The sequence below is a fragment of the Crassostrea angulata genome, chromosome 10 (assembly GCF_025612915.1).
Source record: "Crassostrea angulata isolate pt1a10 chromosome 10, ASM2561291v2, whole genome shotgun sequence".
Taxonomy (NCBI): domain Eukaryota; kingdom Metazoa; phylum Mollusca; class Bivalvia; order Ostreida; family Ostreidae; genus Magallana; species Magallana angulata.
Window position 1 is genome coordinate 36,720,682 of NC_069120.1, and position 26,264 is coordinate 36,746,945.

A 26,264-nucleotide genomic window follows, 5' to 3' on the forward strand; every position below is an offset into this window, starting at 1 on the left:
ATATACAGCAGAAATTTGAAAACTGAGAGAGAGAGAGAGAGTGAGAGAGAGAGAGAGAGAGAGAGATTTTATACTATTGCTTATTGTGTTTAAAGAATTCTTTAATTATAAAATTTTAGTAAATCGGTAAGCTGCGATGGAAATGGCATTTGAACAAATCAACAACATGGAGAAAGTTCACCATATTACTGAACAAGTATACGTGTTTTCATCGATCTTCGAGATTTCACAACTTTCAGAACCACTGTTGTATCATCAGAAATCGTGGTCGTTCATTTTTCGTTGATTTTATGAGTATCCAACAAACGAATAAACACCCTTAACGAATTATTAATCAAAACAATATTTTATTCATAATTAGTACAAACCAATCCACTAAATCACATCCCCATTGTCCTTTGAAAAAGATACAAAATAAACACGCAGGCCCCTGCGGAACTAAATGAATCCAAAGCATGACAGCATTCACTGAAGAGGAATCCGTTCTGGTGTTCGGAACACTGCGCAGGAAGGGGCACATTTCAAGCATTCTTAGTACCACATGTAAGTACATACACTTAAATAGTTGCGACTGAGTAAACCTATGTTATAACAAATTAATTCAGCATAGAACATTTGTCCTTATACTTTTTTCCCTCGATCCTTTTGTAGATAATGAAGTGGCATACATTGATTATAAATTCTAAGAAAACATTAAAAAAAATATGAAAGATAAAAAGGTAACAAAACATATTTATATATATATAATATATATAGTACTGTTGTTCAGAAAAGCTCGTCTGTAAGTTATGGCATCACATTACGCTAGAACGCAGAGCTCCTGAAGTATTGGGCGGCACATGAACGCACAAGACGAAACTTAGCCAGGTAAAAGGACGCATGGAAGGACTTGTCCAGAGGTGTGGATGTATTGCAAATTTAACTCTGTTTCAGAAATTTTAATATATGCTCTCTAATACCTTTAAATGTTATCAAACATATGTTTGGCATCATATATTAAAGAAAGCATTTCAATTATTAAAACAGAGACTTAAGGAAGTCTCTCTCTCTCTCTCTCTCTCAACAGTCGCGCCGAAACTATTGTACCCTGCCTTATCACATGGGGTAGCAAGGGATGCGAACTCTATTGGTTTTCACTTATAAAACGGGGGGGGGGGGAGCTCCATAGGCTGAGCAAAATGAAGGGACCAGATAAATTATCAAGTAAATATAGAGTTGAATGGCAGTTTATACCTAGTCAAAAGACAGGCCTTCTTCCGCTGTTTTCTATATTTGTCCTTCACTCCTTGCCATTGCCGAGTTCGTATTCTATAAAAAGAAAATCCAGGTACTTCCGCAGAGATTCGAAAAATTCAAGGTAGCAATACCCGGAAAACCCGTGTATTATTTAATGCACAAACAATTGCTTCAAACATTTTCCCACGGAAGTTCGCATTTTTTTTTTTGGGGGGGGGGGGGTGACTTTGTTAATAAAGTTGAGGGTTTTGCGACACAACACATACAACATTTATTAATTACACACTACACATTCACGTACCCTTATTTGCCTGGATAATGACAGAGAGCTTTTAATTGTTCCTCATTACATATTGTATAAAAATCAGTATAAATATCAAAACTAAATAATCTTAAACATCTTTTTTTTTCATTTTGACGGTAAGCGTCAGTCATATATGACCCTCGAAGAAAATTGCTGGTAGTGCAATGTGTGGGTTAGTGGATAGATGGGGTTGAGGGAGGGATGGGTTTAATATTACTGTGCTCACCATACATCTTCTAAACATTATATTATAGTTGGTGCGCAGATCAACAGGTACATGCATGAATCAAGGTACTGATCTGACCTATTGGGGTTTAACCTTTAGCTATTTGTAACCAATGTACAGGTCTGTCTTTTCCTCTGTATAAACCAAATGTTCAGTGTGTAATGAATTAATGTAGCAGTACACATATATTGTACACACATGTACACCCTCAGGCACATCTACGTAAAGTACTTACTGACACTTGTACACTACAAGTGAAGACTACTTATCCACTTCATTATACATAATAGTATACATTTTTTGGGACTGAATGACGCCTCTTCTCTAACAAACTGGTAAAATAAATGTACAATGCTGTATAGATAAAGGTTTTATTACAGAGATAGAATTCATAAATACATGATGATCAATAAATGTATAGCATATATCATGATAAAAATTTCATTTAACGAATTGAGTAAATTGTGTCTTATCTTTGTAAGTAAATACAAGAGAAATTTCTGTTGTACTGTGCCAGATAAATATTTTTCCATACATCTTTGTATGCACATGTATACCAACGTATATAATACTGTACCATCATGTCATAAATACATGTATCAACCTTGTCACAATAGGATAACTGGGACAACTAATTGTACCTTGGAGGATGGTGGTATACAATGTACATCTAGATTTAACTTTGTTCTGGTTAGATCAAAATTAGAGTCATGAAAACTAATTAGAGGTTTAAACATTATATAAATGTACTCAGTTTATATACAAAATGGTCTACATAAATACTCTTCATGATGCAGTGTTTGAAGAAAGAAACCTGATGCAATTTGGATGAAACATAACAAACAGTAATCTATTTGTACTAATTGCTAGTATATAGCAAAGTAGTTATCTAAATGACAATTGAAAAAACTTTTCTCAAAATCGTTCTCATTTCCAATTTTCTTCACAGCATCCTCTACTGATATTCTCACTGTGTCATATCAGCTACATTTTCTCTAGGGCACAATATGTACCTAACTGTTTAAATTTAACTCCAGTTCTACTTAAACGTTAAAATTACATAAAGTTCTACTTAAATGTTAAAATTATGTAATTGCACACAATATACACTCATATCACATTTTAACTCCACAAATTTTAAGCACTTTCAACATTTTCAATCCATCAGTTTCTGAATGCACCACATTGCCCCGTTCTCAGAAGATGGCTGGTTAACAATGTATTTTCACTTTTACTTTGAGTTCGTAATTCTCTGCTACACTCCTTTTCCATTGAAAGGCACTATTAGTATCACGATGATTGCCACGAATATCAGAATAATGGCTACCCAGTATCCTACAAGAAAGTAAGGTTGACATCATTAAAAGACAAGCTACAGTTTTCAAATTGGAACATTTTTTAATTACATGTATTATCATTTTGTTTTTCTTCATAGATCTCTGCAAAAGATTTAAAGGGCAAGAAGAGTGAGAATGGTAGAGAGGTTAATGATGTGACTGATAGGGATGGGACGATCCACCGATGCACCGGTGCATCACGATATTTATTTTGACGATATTTGGATCGATACATTTACCATTAATACAACGATACCTAAGCGAACATTTTTTTATTTTCCAAATATATCCGAGCTTCAAATATCGGCTATTTTTAGTCCGCGCGCCTAAATATGAAAATACAAAGATGGCGGAAAACCTCGTAAAGTTGTCAAAACTGTTAGGAAGCTAAATCTGGAGTGTGGACAACTTTTGTATTACTTGTTTATGAAAAAGTAGAGTGTATGAGACTAAAGTAATTTGTAAATTGTGCAATGCTCATTTTAAATATATCAAAATAACTTTGGACATGCGGTAATACATCAACAGATTGAATAAATTTTTAACCCTTATTCATGTTTTCATTTAGTTGCAATGTATCGTGATATGTATCGTATCGCATCTCATGTATCGTGATATGTACCGAATCGGCTAAGTACAGTATCGTCCCAGCCCTAGCACTGACTGATGAATAATGATGACAGAAATGTTTTCTTAAAAATCATAAAATACAAATACATTTAAAAGTTTTACTTTGCCTAAATCAGTTTCAGACCTGTAGCTCTACAGGAAAAGTTAAATTTCCTGTAGAGTTCCAGACCTCTATGCCTTAATTTTCAAATTTCCAATTGGTAACTTTTTCAATAAAAGAAAAGTTTTCAAAGAAATGACCTTCAAGTAATAAAACACTATAAAAAGAATCAATATGAATACATTGCAAAAATTATATTACAACTTCCTGTCAGCAAAAGTGGATTTAACATCACACTTTTCAGTTTAGATTTTGCTTAGTGTATGATAGGGTCCTCTTATTATTTGAGATCAGTATATTACAATTTGAACTATAAACCAAATTAAATAAAGTGGTACTTTGAAGGAAAACATATACGTAACATTAAACTGTACATGCATGATTTGAGTACCATAAACATCATTTGGAGAAAAACAACCCCAATCTGTTGCAATAATTACAGTATCCTGAATTAGGAACAGATCTGTATTACAATAAATAACATTAAAAAAATGATCATCTTTGAGGTCTCTGCTATTGATAAAGAATTTAAGGATGCATATAGCATAAATGTATGGCATAAAGGTGAAAGTTGATGAATAATATTCCAAATATTAATATCAACATTTTCAAAAATGTTAACAGACTGAGCTCCAGTACCAAACTAGGGTGCATGAGCCCAGCGAGATCTGATGTTTAATCTCTGAATAACATGATATCAATGGCTGATATTTTTGAGAATATGAGGAAAACTGACAATTTTAATTTGGAAGTAGATTCTTTATACAAGAACTGTATGCTACATATATTTAGTCCTAAACGATTGATATTAAACAAAAAATCTCATGATCATAACAAGGTTAAAAAATATGAGTTACTAACCAAGACTGTGTTCCGATATTTTTTTTTTTTTCGGTGTTTCCAATTTTACCCAGATTAAATTTTCATTCTTAATTATTTTGCCTCATTCTGAATTGATGTTGATGTTCAAAACCTTTTAACATTCACTGAATTGAGATAATTGAACAAGGGTTGTATTAAAGAGTTTTGAGGCAGTTTGTATTGGTAAGGAACAAATCCGCTGCAGTGTTTCTCTGAGATAGTACTATGATGTACTAGTAAATGTGGATAAATTGATATAATCAAAGTACCACAGGTGGCTGATTTCCTGTCCACTATCCTGATGTGCCTGGTCTCTTTGACGAGTCGTTCTTTGGTCTGGTCCATGTGGTCCCCAATGTCATCAATCAAGTCTACAAAATAAGTGTAAAATCATTCTAATCTGAGGGGTTCATGCTGAGAGAGATGACTTTAACACTCTTTAGAGTTATCTCCCTTTGACCATATAAAGTCTGCTTATGAAATTTCTCCCTTTGACCATATAAAGTCTGCTTATGAAATTTCAATGTCCATTCTGACAGAGATGACTTTAACATTCTTTAGAGTTATCTCCCGTTGACCATATCAATCTATAATATCAGGTCTGCTTATGAAATTTCAAATTATATTTTGAGTTTTGTAATATAATAATTTTGCCATATGATGGGGGCAAAAAAGGAAAATCAACAAATATTCATTGCAAGACATCAACTGGCTAAAGAACAACCCTGCAACTTGTGGAAGTCTTCAAATTATAACACATTCTTGAAGACCAATTTTCATGGATAGACAATTCTAACATAAAATAAACTATTATTTAGTCCTTAGGAGGTATATAAATATTCGTGTTGAAAGGGGGGATTTCATCTGTATTTTTTTTAGTAAATATATAGTACACATGAAATATCGATACATATATGAATTTCTCGCCCTTCCCTCAGAGAAAATAATCTGATTTGTATACCATGCATTTAAAAAATCAAAAGTTACTGCAGTGTTCTGGGAACTAACTGTCAACTCAAAATATGCCCTCAATTTTTAAAGCAGAAACTGTGTCTCTTTTCCAGATGCTTCTTAAATTCTATAAAAATAACATGCACCCAGTACTAAAGCTATAAGAATAAGTTCAACACTCACCATTTTGACCATCCACTTCATTTCCTATATCTATTGCCATCTGTTTCTGCCTTGAAATAACTTTAGAGAGAGAATCTAATCCTTTGTCTTGTTCTACAGAAAAACAATAGATCAAAAATATACTGCAAATTCCTTATTTTACAGTTCATCTCATGCCAAATTGGCTCAATTTAAAATTGTACAGAGTTGAAATCAGGTTTCCCCCGAAAATCTCGAAAAGTACTTATGTGATTGCAGAAAGATTTTCAGAATGTTTTATTTCAGATAGATCTCCAAAATATCAAAAATTGAGTGGCATTACAGGTATTCTTTATGGTACAACACACTACCTTGTATGATAGTTTTCTGTTGCTGGGCTATGGCCTGGTTGTCAAAGCCTTCAAACTCCTCAGGCTCATCCCTCACTCCCCAAGGATCCCTACCCCCAAAACCACTGGCCCCTGCCCCCATCAATGAGGACCTGTTGATAACAACCTAAATATCTGTACTGGTACAAAGGGAGTTTATACATGAATCACATTTCTCAAATAATAAAGTCAGCATGTTATTAATTTTCACTTGCCAGTGCCTAAATAACTTTCACATTTTTAAACAGTGATGTTTCAAACTTACAAATTCTTCTTTTTTTGTTCATGGAAAATGAAGAACTATGTTACTTTTAAAATAAATCAATACCTTGACTCTGAGTTTTCATTTTTAAATGCCTGGTCCAACTGTTTCTCCTTCGTTATTAAATTATCCATCATCATTTGTCGCCGCTCTACTTCTCTCTGTGTTCTTGGGCTTTGTTAAGGTTGGCAAATCATATGAGAAAAATATTCTGAATTTCTTGCACACATAAATTAACAAATGTTCTTGACAATTTACCAAAATTTTAACAAATCAGAGGGGACCTACATTCAGAGAAACTTTTGTTCAAAATGAATGCATGTTCTGATGCCAATCTTTAGTAACTTTACAATGTGATTTGTGAATTTAATCCAAATTCTTATCAAAGGAAACATTTTTTTTTCAATCAGTTTGGCAATCATGTATAGTTTATTGCAAGTGTAACTTAGCCCCCTGAGAAACAAAGAGGATACATATGATATGAGGATGATGCCCTGATCAGAGATTGTTTCAACTTGTTCAGGGACTGTGTAAACTGTTTCATGGACACTCGAATCTGTGCAGACAACTGAAAAGAAAACCAAACTAATTTGCCTCGAACAAAGTTACCAATATTTGATTAAATTCAGAGGAAATTCCTATTTTTCATATAATACTATAATATGTTACACCTAGCATACTGTCTTAATAAAATCAGATTGAGTTATCAGGTGTCAGAATAAGAATAGTGTTAAAGTGGGAGGATTATGTTCTTTGTATATCATGAAAGCTGAATATTACTTTTGTATATTGTGAACTAGTTCTGTTGTGTTTGTTTCTCTCAGTAATATTCTCCATTAGGGTCTGCCCAAGCCTTGCACAGGCGTCATATTCGGCCAACCTTAAAAAAAGTCAATAACATGTACATGTACTAAACTATAAGTACAGAGTATCAAGTCAATCTCGATCAACACAATGTATCACTATATGTAATTTGGCGATATACTGTTTTAATTTAGCGAGGCCGAGTACAGAACGAGTACGCACGCTTTCACGCAGCGTTTCATTTGTATTGTGACATCATCTTTTTGCTTGGTTGACGCCATGGCGTGATAGTTTCAACTGCAGATATTCAGCGAAAATTGTTGAAAATATCTCGTTTGATGCGTAAAAATAATGTTATATTGTGGAATAAACATAAATGTCTCGAAGTATAAGCTATATTTGGGCTCGGGTCGAAAACGTGAAGAGGGTTCAGCAAGCCTAGCCTTCTGTCACGTTTTTTTAACCCGCCTAAATATAGCTAAATTCATATATTTCAGACAGTAACCATGCATTTTATATCAATGACCATTAATATGTGATGTTATATATTTTTTTATTACTTAAATATGTCTGAATGTTTTAATAATACTATTTAGATCACCTTCTCCGCTTTTGTCAAATAAAAAAATAGCCATTATCTGACGAATCTGGGAAATTGGGCATACAAAAATCAACTTTGATAAGACCCCTGGAACAAACCAGGAGGTAAAAGGTTTTTTTTTATTTGACCATTAGATGCCTTTTAGCAATAACTTTAATATGTAGAACAGAAAAAGAAATCCCTAGGGCAGAAGTTTTGAAAAAATGTAAAAAATATGCAAAATTGATACATTTCAAGAAAAATCCCATAGGGTCCTATGTTAAAGATTAACACACTTTGAGATGACCCCCTAAACAAACGGTGTGGTAAATGTCTTATTTTTTAATCTTAAAATAATAATTATATCAGTAGAAATTCATGTAAAAATTTTCATCCAAAAATCTAGGGCAGAACAAATTAGACCCGGCCTCGTTAAAAAACGATCAATAATACAAATACAAGGTTGTTCAAGCAACAAAATCGAAGCAGGCATTTCTGTCTTAACAATAACCTAAATACCATGCTCACACTGATCAATATACAGTATAGTCAAGTATGATAAGAGGATCATTGAATATGTGCATGTTGAATTGTCCAAACTGATTGCCAATTCACATCGTTTTATGTTTTATATATCAATTAAAAAAGCTTTGTTTTAAAATTCTCATTCCAATACTTAATATCATATTAATCCTTCTTTAATTTCATGATAACACTAATTTTTACCAAGTGTCGCTCGCCATGTCTTGTGATCTAAAACTGACAGGAAGTTTACAACTACAATACTTGCGTGCGCACTATCGATACGCCTCTGAGTTTTTCGCAAGTCAACTATGAAAGGGTCCGACTGAGTAAAGTAGAGCGTAACCTTTGTCCCCTATTTCTACAAATAGAACCGACCGTGTGAAAATTTTTCACTATGCGAGAGAGAGTATCGGTATGTGGTACAAATCGTACAAAAGACGTGTCCAGAAGTGATGAGGATAACTTTTAAGAAAGTTATCAAGACTTCGATACTTTTGATTGTTGTATGTGTGTTTTCTGTGCTATTTTGCTGGGATAAAACGACACCAGCGGAAAGTTTGCAAACTTTGCAAGATGGACATGGCGCCGATGGGCCACTTGTTGAATCGCTCCGGGGTGACATAGAGGGGTCCGAAGACGAGATTCGCCGAAATCAGAGAAGTGCCAAATCCTTTAGTCCCGACGCAGATTTAATTATTCCAATAGGTGATCCTCAAATACAAGATGATAGGATAAATTTTAAAGATTTTCCAAATAAGTCCAAGAAAAAAAGTGACAATGAGGCCACAGAGCTTGACGATATTTTTATTTCTATAAAAACCACTTCATCATTCCATGAATCGAGGATGCAGCTTCTACTTGACACATGGATCTCAAAGTGCAGGAAACAGGTGGTTATAAAATGATATGAGTGATATTAGTTAAGATTGTTAATTTTGTTATTAATTTTCAAGTTTCATGCTTGTATTCAAGATTTTTTATTCTAAACATACTGCAGTATAGACATAACTATTGTTTAAAATAAAAAATCAGCCACTGTGACAATACAAGGGGTGTGTTCATAGTTCTACCAGTGGTACCAACTTTTAAATAACCATTGTTGTAGCTGGATGACAATGGTACCAATAGTGTACCAATAAACCCTGAACAGTTTTGGCATACAAATGTTACTGATTTTACCAATGTTACCAATGGGGGTCCTTTGGAAACGTTGGTAAAATTGTTTACAGTTTTGTGAACATGCCAAACAACAAACATCTTTTTACTGCCCAAATTATACAACAACAACATTTTCATCATATATTGCACCTCAATGATCCTAGTTAGAGCGAAAATCGCTTTCCCAAAACCGGGATCTAATGTCTTAATTTTTCCCGCCATGTCTATGTTATATAAGGAGTTGTGACATCATTTACCAATACTTCACACACTCTAGATCGTCTGCAGAAAAATATACCATTGGCAAAAAACTTGGTACCAATGGCATGCCAATGGTAGTTAATTTTACCAAAGTTCTGCAACTTTTGTCTGCCAACAGCATGCAGAACTATGAACACACCCAAGGTGTTTGAAAAAATGTTTGATACAAAGTAGACAAGTTAGATTTATGGTGTGTCCACTGGGACTTGGATGATAGACTGTCCAACCAGGGTGCAGTTTTTGAGACTCTGGAACATTGGATATTATTGGGGTTTTTTAATAGTCAATTAAGAAAGGATTGGTTCTTGGTATTAATTAGATTAGTTGGTGGATATGGATAGCTATAAGCAGAAATGGATAATTGGATATGTCCCTCACTCTCTTTAGCAATTTAGATTGAGCTAGGGTTTTTATAGATATGTACATTGTTATATAGAGTTAATTTCAATTTTGTGAATTTATATTGTAGACTTATATTTTCACCGATGCCTCTGACTTTAGTCTCATAGAAAAAATGCCAGGTAAGTAGCTACTCGGTATCATACATGTACTCTCTGTATGTGTGGTAATTCAAATGTGGTATTTTTTGTCTGATATTGTATTACTTATTGTCTTACTGATTTAAAATTCAGGCCAAAGTCTAAATTTTAAAATAGAAATTACTGGGATTGGGATTTCCGTTTAGTTGATTGATATTACGAATAATGATGTTTAGAAAATTGTCACAATACACTTTACTAGAGCACACAATGCAATTATGTGTTTGTTCTGGTACAAATTTGAATCAAAGTGAGGGCCATTGTTGGAATTTGAAAGACAGTTTTTAGGTCTGTTATTCAATTTCAAATCAATGCCATCTCCAAAGTGTCATTTTATAATGCTACATTGAAACTGGAATGAATAAGACTTGAATTTCACTGTGAGTCCTCTGAACTGCATCAGATATTATTGTGTAAAACAAAGTTCATGTAAGATGCATCTCCAGATTTGTTGGGAAAATGTGCACATGTAGTTCATTAGATGACTCATTCATTGGTCATTTATTGTGTTTCGCACACAAAGTAGGTCTGACTCGGTAAAGTGTGTTTACTTTGACTAATGATAGGTATAAATGACTACCTGACTTACTGCAGCATATCCTGGCAGACTTCAACTTTGTCTTTCCCCTGTGTAAAAATAGGCTTATGAATTAGCACAAATATAACAAATTTGTAAATGAAAGACAGATAAAATTTTGTTTTCAGAAAATAAAAAATTATCATCATGACATGACTTAATACACTTATGATAAAGTTCTGATGAATATTTTTAAAAAACCCCCAAAAACAAAGACTGTAGCTATTTGTACAAATATAACTTTAATTTACTGTTTTAAGGCCCTTTTTTAAACAAGATCTTTGATTATACAATAGTTTTTCGAGAGAGAGGTAGAGAGCAAGAGAGAGAGAGAGAGAGGGGAGAAAGATCCACTTTCATTTATGTTTTCTTTTTTCAATTATAGATGGACATGTGATTAATACAAATTGTCCAGAAAGTCATTACAGGTAGGTACAAACAAAAATAAAACTAATTAAAATTAAGACCTTTCATCTCGCTCTCTGTTTTTTATGGTTACGACTGGAGCGGTAACCAATACATAACAGAGCGAGATGAAAGGTCTAATTTTAATTAGATTGAAACAAAAGGATTCAAGCAAATCTAATAAAACTCCACAAACGCAATTTGAAATACAGCACATGAATCATGAAGTTTAATATTTAGTTTAATTACTAATTAGTCTCTTACTTTATATGCAGTAAACTATGCCATTGGCTAATTTGCAGTACATTTATCTTGAAAGTAAATGAGTGTAATTAATACCAGTAGTCTATTGCTGTGTCTGCTATACTATGCCATAAGCCAGATTTACGATGCCAACATATTAATATGTCACTGTGTCTTAAAAGTTTATTAGTTATGATTCAGATGTGCTTGCATTTTAATTTGATATTGATTTTTTTGTAGGAAATCCTTATGCTGTAAAATGTCCAAAGAATTAGACTTTTTCATAGATTCCAATAAAAGGTAATTCATATCCTCTGTAAGTAAAAAAATGAAATTGTATATCTTGAATATGATAAATAGATGACTGAAAAAATATTGATCAGGAGAATGAAAAAATAAGCAAAGAAATACAATGATTCGATCATTAAAGGAAAATGGGTTCATGAAAAAAAAAATTAACATAAGCATCTAAGATGATTAATAGATTTCAATTCAAGAGGATTGGTAAACCCCAATTATCATCAATACTATCTAATGTCTAGTTGGGCCTGGAGATCAGTTCAGATAAAATGTGATATATTAAGGCACTAGCTCATATCGATATTAAATAGTTCATTCTCTTGAATTCAAGTTGAATAAGTAAAAATGACGTTTTTTAAGATACAGGTAAACTATTTTGAATAATTCAAAACCTTTTGTAGCCCACATGAAGTGTTCACAGGTATCATGTTGCTGTGTTTTTTGCTTAAACTATTGTTTTATATTTGGTCGCAATTGAATTTCAACAATTTTATTTTTAATACTTTCCTTGTTAAAAAGTTTCATATAAAATGATATTGGTCATGATTCTTTCTCTCTCTCTCTCTCTCTCTCTCTCTCTCTCTCTCTCTCTCTCTCTCTCTCTCTCTCTCTCTCTCTCTCTCTGTGTGAACAAGACCTTGATTTTCATTAGAACCATTTTAACATGACCTTGGACTTTCATTAAGACGTAACTATCTTTTTCTTGCTTCAAAACAAGTTTAAAATGACGCTGGTTTCAAGTGAAATATATACACAGATTGCATAGTCTAAACCAAAAGCCTGACAAATCTTGTTGATTCCAAAGAACCATGGCTGAAATAGACAGGCCTACGTCACATTGCTGTTTAACACAACTATCTAAAGTCCAAGCTCTTGTTAAAATGGTTCTAATACATAAAGGTCCACTTAATAGTGGTTTACTTTGTTTTCTTTGAATTTAATATTGAACAAAACTTCAGTTTTCTGTTAACAAGAAAACTAATTAACTAATTTTTAACAAGGAAAGTATAGTTCAAGTTATCAAAGTGATTTGCAATATTTTTATGTGATACATGTAGCTTCAACCATTCCCATTTAATCAGTTTGTGTCCATGAGTGACAATTCAATTTTTTCATTATTTAATTAGATTTTTGTTTTCAAATATTCTAGTTTTCTATATTTTTTCTATCAGTGTTTATGTATTACATTGAACCATACTACTCATATATGTGTTTTTTCAACGCTACCACCCAGTCTGAATTCAGGAAAGGTAACTGTGGCATTGATTTTTTTCCCCACTAATGTTTGATTTGAATAAACTGTTTTCAGTTGCAGTGTTAAACAATTAAAGAGTTGTTGTTTTTTTTAAAAACATATCAACAAAACAGTTTAGAAATATTTAAGGAGTTATGTGTTGATTTACCCCAATTTGATTTGAAAGAATACAGATTAATGGGTTTCTTTAGTTTTTTGTGTGTTAAATTTTAACTGATTTTGGAAAATAAAAGGACTGCATGAAAAAAAAAAATTATGTTGATCATGACAAGACACTGAACTTTTTGAATATTTTTTTCTACAGTTTGCTTAGTTACTTAGTTAGAAAATAGAACAAACAAATTATAAAATAAACAGGAAAAAATGTTGCAAGATGTACAAATTAGGTAATTGTTGTGTAACGGTACGTGTATTTATATATCAGTATGTTACACTTAATTTTAGATTTTTTTGTCTCTGATTTTCTGTTTAGCAGATCTATGAAACAAAATTATTGATAGAAACGTGTGATCAGTCAGAAATGAAACTACATCTACATGGATACATATGGCAATATATAACCATTAATATGTTGCATGCTTTTTAAGAGTCCAAATCCTATGCAGATCATTTTTTAAATGCTGAGTGTTTTTAAAACTTTTAAGTTTATGAAACATTGAGTTTTGATTGATTGATTGATTGATTGATTGACAGGTGGTTCTGCCATGTCGATGATGACAACTACCTTAACACTGACCAGCTTCTGCAGCTCCTACAGAAGTACAACCACACAGAGAACTGGTACCTGGGGAAGCCCAGTCTCAGTCACCCTCTGGAAATACAGAGCAGAAGTAGAGAAGGGGTGGGTACCTGGAATTTAGAAAGGGGGGGGGGGGTTGAGGTCTTTGATTTTAATGTAATGTTGTAAGATTTTTTTGTTTTATCCTCTCAGCATTTCAAATACTGTATGATGGGTTGTTTAGATTTTTGACACTCTGCAAAGCTTTTTTGCCTAATGATAATGTGTTCACATTTCCATGAAAGTATCATAGTAGTTTGAATTTTTATCAGAATCATCCAAAATATGAAGGCATAGTTTTGATATTTCTGACTTTCAGTTTGAACAAAATTTTTACAAAAAATTGCCATTAGTAAAGGTTACCATAACTGTTAGATTGAGAAAAAGATTTCAATATCTGTATGATTAAAATACATGGATTCAACAATTTTGATGTACAATTGAAGAAAACACAATATTAAAGTAGGAATTTGTCATTTATTAAAGTAGACTTAGACTGCTTACATTTACCATCTGTGCGTTTGGATATTTACAGCAAAAGGTAGCCTTCTGGTTTGCCACTGGTGGGGCTGGATTTTGTATCAGCAAGGCTCTGGGTATAGCCATGGTGCCAGAAGCAGGGTAAGAATACCACAGACATTTTTTCAGCTTAACTTTTCCTTTAGGCAAAACTATGCATTATGTTTTTTGTTTTTTTTTACCTAATACAGATATGTGAAAGTGTTCTATGATAATGACATGCAGAGAAATCTTTTAGTTTCTTGTACATTGTAGTTTTAGGTATGTAAACATTTTAAAAATACATGTACTGCTTTATATGTTGAAATGTGTTGTTTGTCAACACTTAACCTTTTCTTTGTCAATGAGATTATTTACCCTAACTGAAACACATAAGATGTCCAGCATGCATTTCATTGTTGTCATTCATAAATATGATATTGGTTAACATGTATTTAGGATACATTTGAATGTGTGAATACCCTTAATACATGTACCAGTAGAAGAATTTTGAAGTTATTTTTTTTGTTACAGTGGTGGAAAACTAATCAAAGTTGGGGATTCCATTCGATTACCAGATGATTGCACAATAGGATACATTATAAGTAAGTTCTGTCTTTTCCTCATTCTGGTCTGCTTGTTTAAAGAATATTAGGGTATTTTGTGTTGTCAAATTTTTAAAAAAATATTTAATTCATTCAGTCCCAAAGAACTCTGTTTCATTCAAAACTTGAAATGAATGGGGTTTTTCCCTTTCTTTAAAATTTCGTTATTTATGTTCATTTCTTTGGTGTTTTTTTTCAGATCACATATTAAAAGTGGACCTCACAAGAGTGGACTTGTTTCATTCTCATTTAGAATCACAGTTTAGAATCCAGGATCCAAGGAAACATGTAAGATTTGTTCACTGATTTATTTTGATACAATGTGTTATACATGTACTTCTCCCTCCGAGGAGCATTCCAAACTGTTGAACTTTTTAAATATTCAAACTTCTTTATCTTTAGTTTTTAAATATGTTCAGTACCAATCTTAAAGTACATGTAACATTTTCAGCTACCTGTACATTGAACTTTTTGTCATAAGTTATTGGCAGTCTTGTTCCTCTTGAACAAATTGATTTGTTTGTTTTGTAATACTGTAGATTCCTTAATAAAACGTGAGGAAATAATATCCACGTAAAATCGTAAGAAACATGTTTTGCGGATTTTAAAATCTCGCCATTATTTTCTGAAAGTTGAAAACTCAAAGAAATGAGGATAAAAGTCCCGCGTTTGCAATTTTATATTCTCTCTATTTGACTCAAAACAGCGGGATCGGGGAATTAAGTACTCATGTAATATAAGGAATTTACAGTATTACACAATACTGGTACTAAGATTATGCAAGTTTTAGATACGAATAAAATATGAATGTCCCTGATTTTGTAGATAACCCTGAGTTACAATGAACAGAATGTGGCCAGTGTTCCAGGGTTTAGTCTGAAGGACGATCCTACAAGGTAACCAAATTATAAAGGGAACACCCACCCCCCCCCCCCCATCCCGAGACCTCTAGCTCCCCCTCCCCCCCAAGACAACTCCTTTGTATGACAGAAGAGATCCTCTTTATTTACTGGGACATCATGGTATCAATCTGATACTAATAGAATTGTTGAAAAATAAAATGTGTTGCCAGTGAAAATAAATTACTGTTAAGATTTTTAACAGTTACAGAATTATAGCTCTCAGGTCGTTCTTCCCAGTTTATACAGACCTGCAGCTAAATTAACTGATGCTACCAAAAAATATAATAATTCAACAAGATTCCTGAAGATAACAAGCACTAAAGATGATAATTATATTTTTTACTTATACATGTTTTAATCTAGAGTGTTTATGTCATTTTCAAAAGGATGAAAATTAAACAAAATGGTTCTATATGTTAACAGATTTAAATCCGTCCACTGTAAATTGTACCCCAGTGAAGAGATGTGTGCGGGCTTGTAGCAGTACACCAGACACCAGAATAATCTCTACCCCAGTGAAGAGATGTGTGCGAGCTTGTAGCAGTACACCAGACACCAGAAACTGAAAGGATCTCACGCTTGTATTATACACTGCTCTATCATGAAAATGATATTTTTTATATATTTAACAAAAAAAAGGCTATAAATTCTGTTATATTTGAAAACATTCTTGCCAGGCAGCTTGAAATATCTGTAGGCGAAAATATGAATGGACCTTAGAAACAAAAATGGTGCAAATATGCCAAATATTTTGAAGAGCTCTTTTTTACTACATGTACAATTTATAAGGATCCATGTAAATATTTTTTTTTGCCATTTAAAAGGAAATGTTGTAAGTATATGTACCTGTAATTTTTCAATTTTTTGGGGTGAAAAGGATTTCGTACAAGATTTTTCTCCATTAAACATTAGATGCCGATTCTTTCGCCAGGTGTGACAATGATTTTATAAATGTTTAATTATTATAAAAGGGTTTTTTATTCTTGTTTATTTGTCTGTTGCAATAATTTACGTGTATATATATGATTCCCAATGTTGATTGTTTTTTGTACCACCATTTTTAAAGCATTAATAAGCACATCATTTTTCATACCTTATCATATGATTTTCATTCTTCAGCATTTCTCTTCTTGGGAACAAAAGTGCCTGTGATATACAATGTAGATAGATATATATTCTTATATGTCTATATGCCTATATATATATATATATATATATATATATATATATATATATATATATATATATATATATATATATATATATATATATATATATATATATATATATATATATATATATATATATATATATATATATATATATATATATATATATATATATATATATATATATATATATATATATATATATATATATATATATATATATATATATATATATATATATATATATATATATATATATATATATTGATTTGTTTGTGCTGTCTTCATTTAATTGTATTTTGTCTCTTCTAATGAATTCCTTCTCTTATTGTACTTTTCTACATGATTTAATTTTTGCATATGTACATGTATATGTAAAATGGTCATTGAATTTTGATTTGAACTTAAAAATATTCCTTTGAATATGTACAGATGAGACATTTGTTTTGGTGTGTATAGTTTCTATAGTGTATGCGGGGGTGATTATATTTTAATATGCATACACTGTATATTCCTTAATAAATGTGAGGAATTAATATTCATTTTAAATTGTGAGAAGCACATTTCACGGATTTTAAAATCTCACCTTAATTTTTCGGACAGATGTAAACTATTTGGAATTATGATAAAAATTTGACTTAAGCAATTTTATATTCTCGCTATTTGATGCAAAACCTTTGAATCGCAAAATTAAATACTCGCGTAAAATAAGGAATCTACAGCACTACAAAAATTCTAGAGGGATATAAAAGAGTAATTCGCACAAAAGGATGATACAACTGCTATGGATCTAATTGCCAATATAACTGTTTTCGATGTAGTTAAACCTTCAAGAGGCCATTATAACTGTAAGCATAGGGATAGAATAATCGTATTTGTGATAGAGGGAGGAATTAAACCAGTTTAAAAATTTTATATAGAATTTCAATGTATCTGTGTACATGTATATTTTTTCTTTCATGTGAATGATGTAGTAAATACTGCTAAACCTTGACAAAGATGCCATTTGTTGCATTTCCTAACACACCTCTCTCTCTCTCTCTCTCTCTCTCTGTTGGATATATTTTTATAGCCTCCTTCCTCTAATTTTCTAAAATAATTTAAGGATAGGGACTCTAATGATATATACTATTTAACACTTGTTGTGTTCTTAGGTACTTGTACATACCCATTAGTTGATTCCACTTGGATGTTCACTGAATACTTGTATGTATGAATCACATTTTGATTACCGTAGTTTAGTGCAATGATATCTTTTAATATTCGTGTAGCATTTATCATCATTTTTTTTGCAATTTCTGATGCATTCTAAGTGCCTTATGAATTTAGTTATTTCTAAAACAAATTCTGTTTAGAGTGACATAACATTAAATATTGTTTTTATTAATTAGCCTTTGATGCTTTAGCGGTAGCAGTATAGCATATTTACCGTCATTGATGTGTCTTCAATCTACTGGTACCAAGAATGTGCCTGACCTGAATCTTTAGACATTATGCAGTTAATTGTCTTGTTATGTTTACAAATGGTGCACAGATCAGCAGGACATTATTGTAGTTGCTTTCCTATTTAGAAAAACTGTTATCAATTTACATTTTATCTTTGTCCATTCATTCATTCATTTATTTCAATCTCAACACCATTGCACAATGGTACACAGAGATTATAATAATACAATATGTGGTATTTCTTAATAATTAACAATGCATGCGTAAGCGAGAGAGAGAGAGAGAAAAAAAAACCATATACAACTCTGACTCGTTAATACAAATGTGAAGTATGGGGGTTCTAACCTGGGGAGCATTTTTTATTTATTTTTCTAATAAAAGCACATAATTTCCTCAAAGAACAGTGTTTTGTACTTGCCATTATAAATTTAAAACTAATAGCATTTTTTATTTTTATATTTATATTTGATAAGCATTGCTTGCGTTCTTGCTGCAACGAGTTACAACTAAGTATGTAGTGAAATTCATCTCCTATTTCACACTTATTACAATGAGCACAGAATCTTTCATGTCTGGGAATATTTGCCCAACGTCCACTTTCAATGGGTAGATGGTGATTACATGTTCGAAATCTACAAAATGTAATTGCATCTTTTTTTGATAATGTATCAAAATAATGTTCAAATTTTAACTCTTCCTTATAAATTCTATAATTTAGAGCTTTTGGGGATGATTGTAGAATAGATTGCCAATTTTGTTTGAATTGGTCTACCAACGTGAGTTTTATTTTTGCCTTTAGCCATTGTGAGTTATGTATAGTTTGATTAATCCATATATTAGATAAACCGCAATTATTTAGAATATGTTTGATATTTTCATACCAAGGGATTTTCCCCCCAATTTCGTGATTCATACAAATTCCTAGATCATATATTAACTTTGCAATTTTTGTATCTTTTCCGGTAAGTATTCTTGACCAATAAGAAATAATGCGTGTTTTAATTTGAATTTCAAGTGGGTATCGACCAAGTTCACCATATATCATGAAATCTGGAGTTGATTGTTTTAAATGGAGTAGAAGTTTACAAAATTTGAGATGAATTCTTTCTATAATTGCAATATTTGAAAAGCCCCAGACTTCACATCCATATAACAGTATAGGTTGGACAATTTTGTCAAATAAATCTAGTTGACACTGTACTGATAGATTATGAAATCTCCCCTTTTTTAACACTTCATATAATGCTTTTGTAGCTTTTTCGGCTAATTTCTGTATTGCAATTTTAAAAGATCCTGCTCTGCTAAATACTATTCCCAAGTAGTTAAAATCAGTAACAACTTCAATAAATTTATCGTTATATTTTATCTGCACGTTTTCTTTCTGCCTACCTTTGCTAAATATTATTATTTTAGATTTATCGATATTCATTTTCAGGTTCCATTTTATGCAATAAGTATGAAAGCAATCTATCTCTCTTTGCAATTCCTCGGGAGATTCAGCTAACAGCACAGTGTCGTCTGCATATAATATAGCAAATAATTTGAAAAATATATCTAACTTATTTTCTAACATGTCAGTAATAGTTGGTAAACCTTGTACATTAGACTCATTTAAAAAGTCATGCAAATCATTAAGGTACATAGAGAATAAGAAGGCTGACATATTTTCACCTTGCCTCACTCCGTTTTCACAATGAAAAAAAGTAGAGGTTTCATTATTGTAAACAATTCTTGACTTAATATGACTGTACATATTGAAAATAATATTAAACATTTTGCCACAAATATTATGGGATAATAGTTTAAACCACAATGCTTTTCGCCATACGTTATCAAACGCTTTTTCGAAATCTACAAACATACAATAAAGTTTTTTCTGTCAGACTGTCATGGAATTACTAGTCTTCTTTATGCAACTTTCTCTGCTGCTTGAGTGTTTCTTTACTTTATAACAAGTTTAATTTAAAACATTCCAGCAAAGTTTCAGTCAGTTTTGAAAAGGAAAATCATTTTATGAAACATTCAAACATGTAACACTCTTGTACCACAGAAAATAACAGACCCACTTCAGTATAAAAACTGAATGTTACAAACTTCTCATTTATAAAAAGTAAGGCTTGGAGTTATTTTGTTATTTTAATTTGGTAAACAGACAATTTACAAAATATTGAAGACAAGTTTATTTTTCAGGAGATTGTGCAGTACCTGTAAAAAATATATTGACCAGTCAATGCTATATGTGACAGTGTACATATTTATACTTTTACTAGTGTGTCTTCCAATAGCCGTTATATTTATTGGTCACAGTTATATTTTTATCCATTATTTCCTGGGTTCTTTTTGAGCTTGAATTTTAAAAACAAAAATAAGGTATTATTATAATTTAAAAAATCATTAACATAATTTATATATATTGATGTCAAAAATGTCCACAACTTGGAAGCAGGTGCCTTCTTTTAGATACAGTCATTTTGAGATACATGTATCAATTATTCAACAGAACTGCATGTAATTAAGTGTTCATTTTTATTGCTGTAACAATCATTCCAAGTTGGCATTATGATAATGTCATTTTCATCCATACTTTTAAGGCATCAGTCTGTTAACAATACATGTTAAAATTTCCATAAAATGGGACCATTTTTTTTTCACTTAATATTTTGTTATTACCAAAGACTCAATTATAGGATCCATATTTTTAAGCAACCTGAACAAAAAATTCCCATTAAACGGGACCAATTTTTTTCTCAAAATAATGATGTTTTGTTATTACCAAAGACTTGATTAAAGGATATATTTGATTGGATATTTACCTGCTGATTGTTGACAAGTTAATTGACCTATTGTTGCTTCTAAATTCAGGAATATATACTGATCTATTGTTATAATTTCATGGATGTGTTGATGTTTAATAATTCTTTCTGAAATTGATATGATTTATGTATTTCTTTTGAATGTGTGTGGGATGCATTCAGCGAATTGAAAATAAAGAAAAACAAATTTAATCTTTTATGTGTATTTTAAATGTTTTGTATACTGCGAAACCCATTTAAACTGTTAATGATTTGTATACTGCATGACCCATTTAATCTGTTAAAAACTACATGAAACTCTTTGTTCCTCAAGACAATGGTCTAATTTTGTAATAGACTATATAGTTGAATCACGGACCCGTATATAGGAACAAAAGGGGGGTGCTTGAATTTTGCTGTACAAAATAAGAAACAATGCACAGTTATAAATGAAACATTTCACTTCAGAGATCTGTGGGGATTTTTTCAGCTGTTGAAATATATAAAAAAAGTATGTCCCAAGTTATTGCTTCCATCGCTTTTTGATGATTTTTAATAAAATTACACATACCTGTGAAAGAAATACAGTTGAAATCGTTAAAAGGGAATATATCCAAGATATTTTCATTGAACAATTATCCCTTTCCACTCAGAAAAATTCACAGGAACGAAAACAATTTTCTTACGGAGATTTGTAATGGGAAATGTTTACATCTTTTCTCCATTCGGAATACACTCGGAATACATCGCGCAATTTTTTAACATTATCATCCGGGCTTTTTAATGGCTGATGCAATGCAAAATCTCCGTAGACTTTCAATTTTTGGATGTGTATTGAAACCTGAAGCGGTAGAGGGGGCGTTTCAAAACAGATAATCTGGACATTTTTCATATTAGTGGATGAACGTAGTTTGAGCACAAAGGTGTTTACTATTATTGAAATATCAAGCAAAAAGTGGTGGAAGCAAAAACTCGGGACAGAGTATTTTTTTATAGATAATATGCTGCATTTAGTTAGGCACTAATTCACTGATACACCCCCCCCCCCCCTTTCCGTGCTTGCAAAAAGTTATGCACCGTGACGTCATCTTCCGGTGTAAACAGTCGATCAAGACAAGCAGTAACATATTTTTTGCGATGTTATGTTCAAATTTCAACACGATAAAGAATAAGGTGGGTATATATCAGTTATAAATAGCATATGAGATATAGGAAAACTGCAAATTTAAGCACTTGTGTTTGTGTATTTGTTCACCATAGCGTTGCACATGATCGATGATCCGGAATTTGGATTGTTTATCATGGTTTATCATTTTAAATTTTTGTTTACAGTGACCCCGAAGAGGGAGATATGAAATCAATATGGGCAGTGTCCACTCCAACGTGACATTGTAAACATGATTTATGATGGTGATCTGTTTGATAAATGACCCACGCTTAGTGCCAATTAGTTAATTACTTATCAAGCATATAAGCAGCCAATGGAATGCTCACGAACGAAAAAAAAGATAGTTGGGGGGGGGGGGGGGCAGGGAGGATTTCCTAACAGTTACATATATAGGTTAACTTGCGTACTTTGTTCTTTCGGGTGTCAAGAATTTTTACTATAGGGAGGGACGAGGAGTGTTTTTGTTGTTGTAATTTTTTACTATGTAAAGTTCATCAGAGAGAGAGAGAGAGAGAGAGAGAGAGAGAGAGAGAGAGATTCGGACACAATCGACCCCCTATTCTCTTTTGAGAAGTGGACAGGCATAGCCTACATATTCTCTTCAGAGAAGTGGACAGGCATAGTCTATACATGTACATCCATGTAGGCCATGCCTGTCCACTTCTCAAAAGAGAAACCCCCTTGCTGTCTTGGGAATTCTTAATTTACAAACAGATCATCCGAGTGTTAAAAAGTCGTTGATTTTTGATAAATAATTCTCATAACCCAAGCAAGTTTTGTTTGTGTTTGTACAGTACTGTATATTCACATGTATTAACCTGTTATTGTTGTAGTTTTGTTGATCAATTTACATAATAATCATGGACTAGGCCTAAAGTGTTTTTTTCTTCTAGACTATAACAATTTAGTCACCCTATGATACTCAGTATTTTGGGGAATGATCGGTGATTTATCTTACAGAGCAATTTAGTTAGTGTGAATATTAAATCGATCTTCAATTGTACAGCTATAGGTTTTTTGAAAATGCATGCAATTTAGTTACGGAAATAAAGGGATCTGGAAATGCTAGCATTGCAAAACTTCCGTCATTGTATTCATTCTACTCATAATCGATTTCTGCATTAGACGGCTTCACTTGATCACTTTTCCCTCTATATAGATATAAAAATTTAGCATATTCTAGACAATTTCATAAACATATCGATTTTACACGAACTCTTTTAAATACATAATTCATCGTGTTTGCAAGTCGACATTGTTTTAAGTAAAACTCTTGAGGTCTTTGGATATTCAAGCTGTTACACAGTATTGCAATTCATGAATAATTATGATAGACCTATCAATTTTGTTCTTTGCAGGCTATGTGTAAGTGACGATCGTTTACTAACTCAGAAAATGAAGTGCAAAGTCCACCCCGACCAAGACAGCGGAGTGCTGTGCTGTCAACAGTGCGAGATGGCAGTATGTATGAAGTGCATCAGCACCGAGAAACACCACGGCCATTCCTTTGTGGCGGCAAGTGAAATGGTGGTGTCCATGAGAGATAAGTGCCACGAGGAGATTGCTAAAATCAAGGACACCATCATTCCAAACTGTCGTCTGGTGGTCCAAGAACTTGGTAAAAACCAAGACACCAGTAAGCATCTTTTGTCGCAGGTCAGAACAACCATGACGTCTAAAATCAGGAAGATGAAGGATATTTTGGACGACATTTTGTCTAATAATATGAAGGAACTGACGGATATTGAACACGTTTTGATGCACGAGTACCAGGATGAGGTTCACAAGATGAACGAACACCTTGCTCAACTACAAGAGGTGTTGGACGAGTTTGAAAAGAAAGGACAGCACATGGAGTCCGGTGATTTGATGGGTATATATAACAGGATCCAGAAATTGAAAGAAATCCCCAGCCTGAAGCTCCACCACGACCACCCAACATTCCAGGAAGGATCCGGGCAAATGGACGCCGAAACCTTGGAGGCGTTGTTTGGAAAATTAACCGTTCCCAAGTATCTAAAAAATTCCATACAGAAAACTCACCCAAAGAAACCCAAACTGGTTATGAGAATCCAGAAAGTGAAAGCCATTCACGTTCCAGATATCGATAGGTGCCGCCATATTTCCTGCATGAAATCTAACAAAACCTGGGTGGGCGATGAGTTGGGCAATCTGGTGGAAATCGACCCGAAGGGTAACGAGCTCCATAAAATAAAAACCCACCATTTCAGGCAGCAGCCGACAGGTTTCCACGCGGTGACCCTGGAAGACGAGCTGCTGTTTATCGACCAGTATGATGACAGCATTTCCAAACTACTCTCAGGGAGGAAGAAGAAGACTTTGATAAAATTCAAGGAATGGACACCGATCAGTATTCACGTCTCTCACTCCACGGATGACCTGTTGGTAGGAATGATGGACGACACACAGCAGAGAGCCAAGGTGGTGCGGTACGACGCCTCGGGGAAGGAACTGAAGACGTACGAATTCCACGAAGACAGCAAGAAGCGACTGTACAGCCGACCACATTATCTTTCTGAGAACATCAACGGCGACATCGTGGTGTCCGACTGGGAGAAACAAGTGGTGGTGGCCGTAGGTATAACCGGGAACCACCGCTTTGACTACGACGCAGAGGGAGGCCACCCACCGGGAACCATTTTTGAACCCAGTGGTATCTGCACCGATGTCTTGGGAAACATCCTGGTATGCGACAACAATGACCACACGGATGATAGCGTCCACATGCTGGACAAAGACGGAAGATTCCTCTGTCTTCTTCTGCGCCTTCCATCTTCCAGCTTAGAGAGAAGGATTCGAGCCCTAGGAGTAGATGATAGCTGTAATCTGTGGATCGGGGATGTTGATACAAACGAGATCAGGGTTTACAAGTACCTGGAATAAACAGATGTAGCATTGACACTGGTCACAAAGAGGAAGCAAAACAAACTTTTATTACTCAGTATTTTTTTTTTTACGACCGTCTTTGGCCAAATTGTCTTAATTTGAATATTTTTCTGGAGTTGCTAGAATTTTTGTTTTGATTTTCAATGTTTTATCAATTTTTAGAGTTACGCATAAACTATTTTTTACCAATATTTGTTCGATAAATGCAAACTGATGGATATTATTAAACTTGTGTAGCTGAGTAGATGTACTCTTAAAGTGTATGAAGTATTTATTTTATTTTTCATCGTCGGAAACCCACGGTCGGTCTCGCTTCTAGGTAAGATTATGTATAAGCGTTTGCGTTTTCGGAGTGTATGAAAGCAGTGGTTATACGTGTAGAGAGTCATACATCTTATTAAACGTGGCACCTTGCTTAATAGTCTGTCCTACCCGTCATAGAGAGGTATAAAATCAGATACAAATTGACCAAGATAAGCATTAATCATACCGGTGACTTCAGACAAGATGAGGCTAACCATACCAATTCACGAGAATTAACATTCACAAAACACTCAAACCTTATTGTGGTGATAATGTCAAAACGCATTCTTCCTCATGCTTTCATTTGTACAGTCGTTTCTGGTGTGTTTATTTTTCAATTTCTACAATATCTACGACTATCTCTACAATATCTACGGGTTCATTACTTTTGAACATAAACTCATATAGAACCAAAAATTGGTTTTCCTCCTAAGAACTTAAGTAATTACTTATGGTTGATTTGTCGAAGTACAAAGAAAATGTGTAAAATATTAACCACACACTGAAGGCCCCAATGGGGCCTTTGCAATTGATCACTAGAAATCTCAATTTGAGTTAACGAGCATGTTCACGCTATTATTGTCTGAGGCGGCACTCACGTCACATTTCGTA

General features: G+C 33.1%; 2 protein-coding genes across 2 annotated transcripts; one reads left to right on the plus strand and one right to left on the minus strand.

The window, feature by feature from the left end:
• Window positions 1-2,479: 2,479 nt before the first annotated feature.
• On the minus strand, window positions 2,480-8,653 carry LOC128168277 (syntaxin-8-like). The gene is made up of 8 exons (XM_052834477.1): window positions 8,548-8,653; window positions 7,218-7,317; window positions 6,911-7,005; window positions 6,504-6,605; window positions 6,158-6,288; window positions 5,829-5,921; window positions 4,964-5,065; window positions 2,480-3,101 (listed from the first exon to the last, which is right to left on the minus strand). Exons 1-8 carry the CDS (start codon window positions 8,562-8,564, stop codon window positions 3,022-3,024), a joined length of 720 nt encoding a protein of 239 aa, XP_052690437.1. The 5' UTR covers window positions 8,565-8,653; the 3' UTR covers window positions 2,480-3,021.
• Window positions 8,654-8,745: 92 nt separating this feature from the next.
• LOC128168283 (uncharacterized) lies at window positions 8,746-25,612 on the plus strand. The gene is made up of 11 exons (XM_052834486.1): window positions 8,746-9,236; window positions 10,235-10,286; window positions 11,267-11,309; window positions 11,770-11,829; window positions 13,778-13,925; window positions 14,398-14,483; window positions 14,895-14,965; window positions 15,165-15,253; window positions 15,791-15,861; window positions 22,607-22,657; window positions 23,801-25,612. Exons 1-11 carry the CDS (start codon window positions 8,799-8,801, stop codon window positions 25,344-25,346), a joined length of 2,655 nt encoding a protein of 884 aa, XP_052690446.1. The 5' UTR covers window positions 8,746-8,798; the 3' UTR covers window positions 25,347-25,612.
• Window positions 25,613-26,264: the final 652 nt, after the last annotated feature.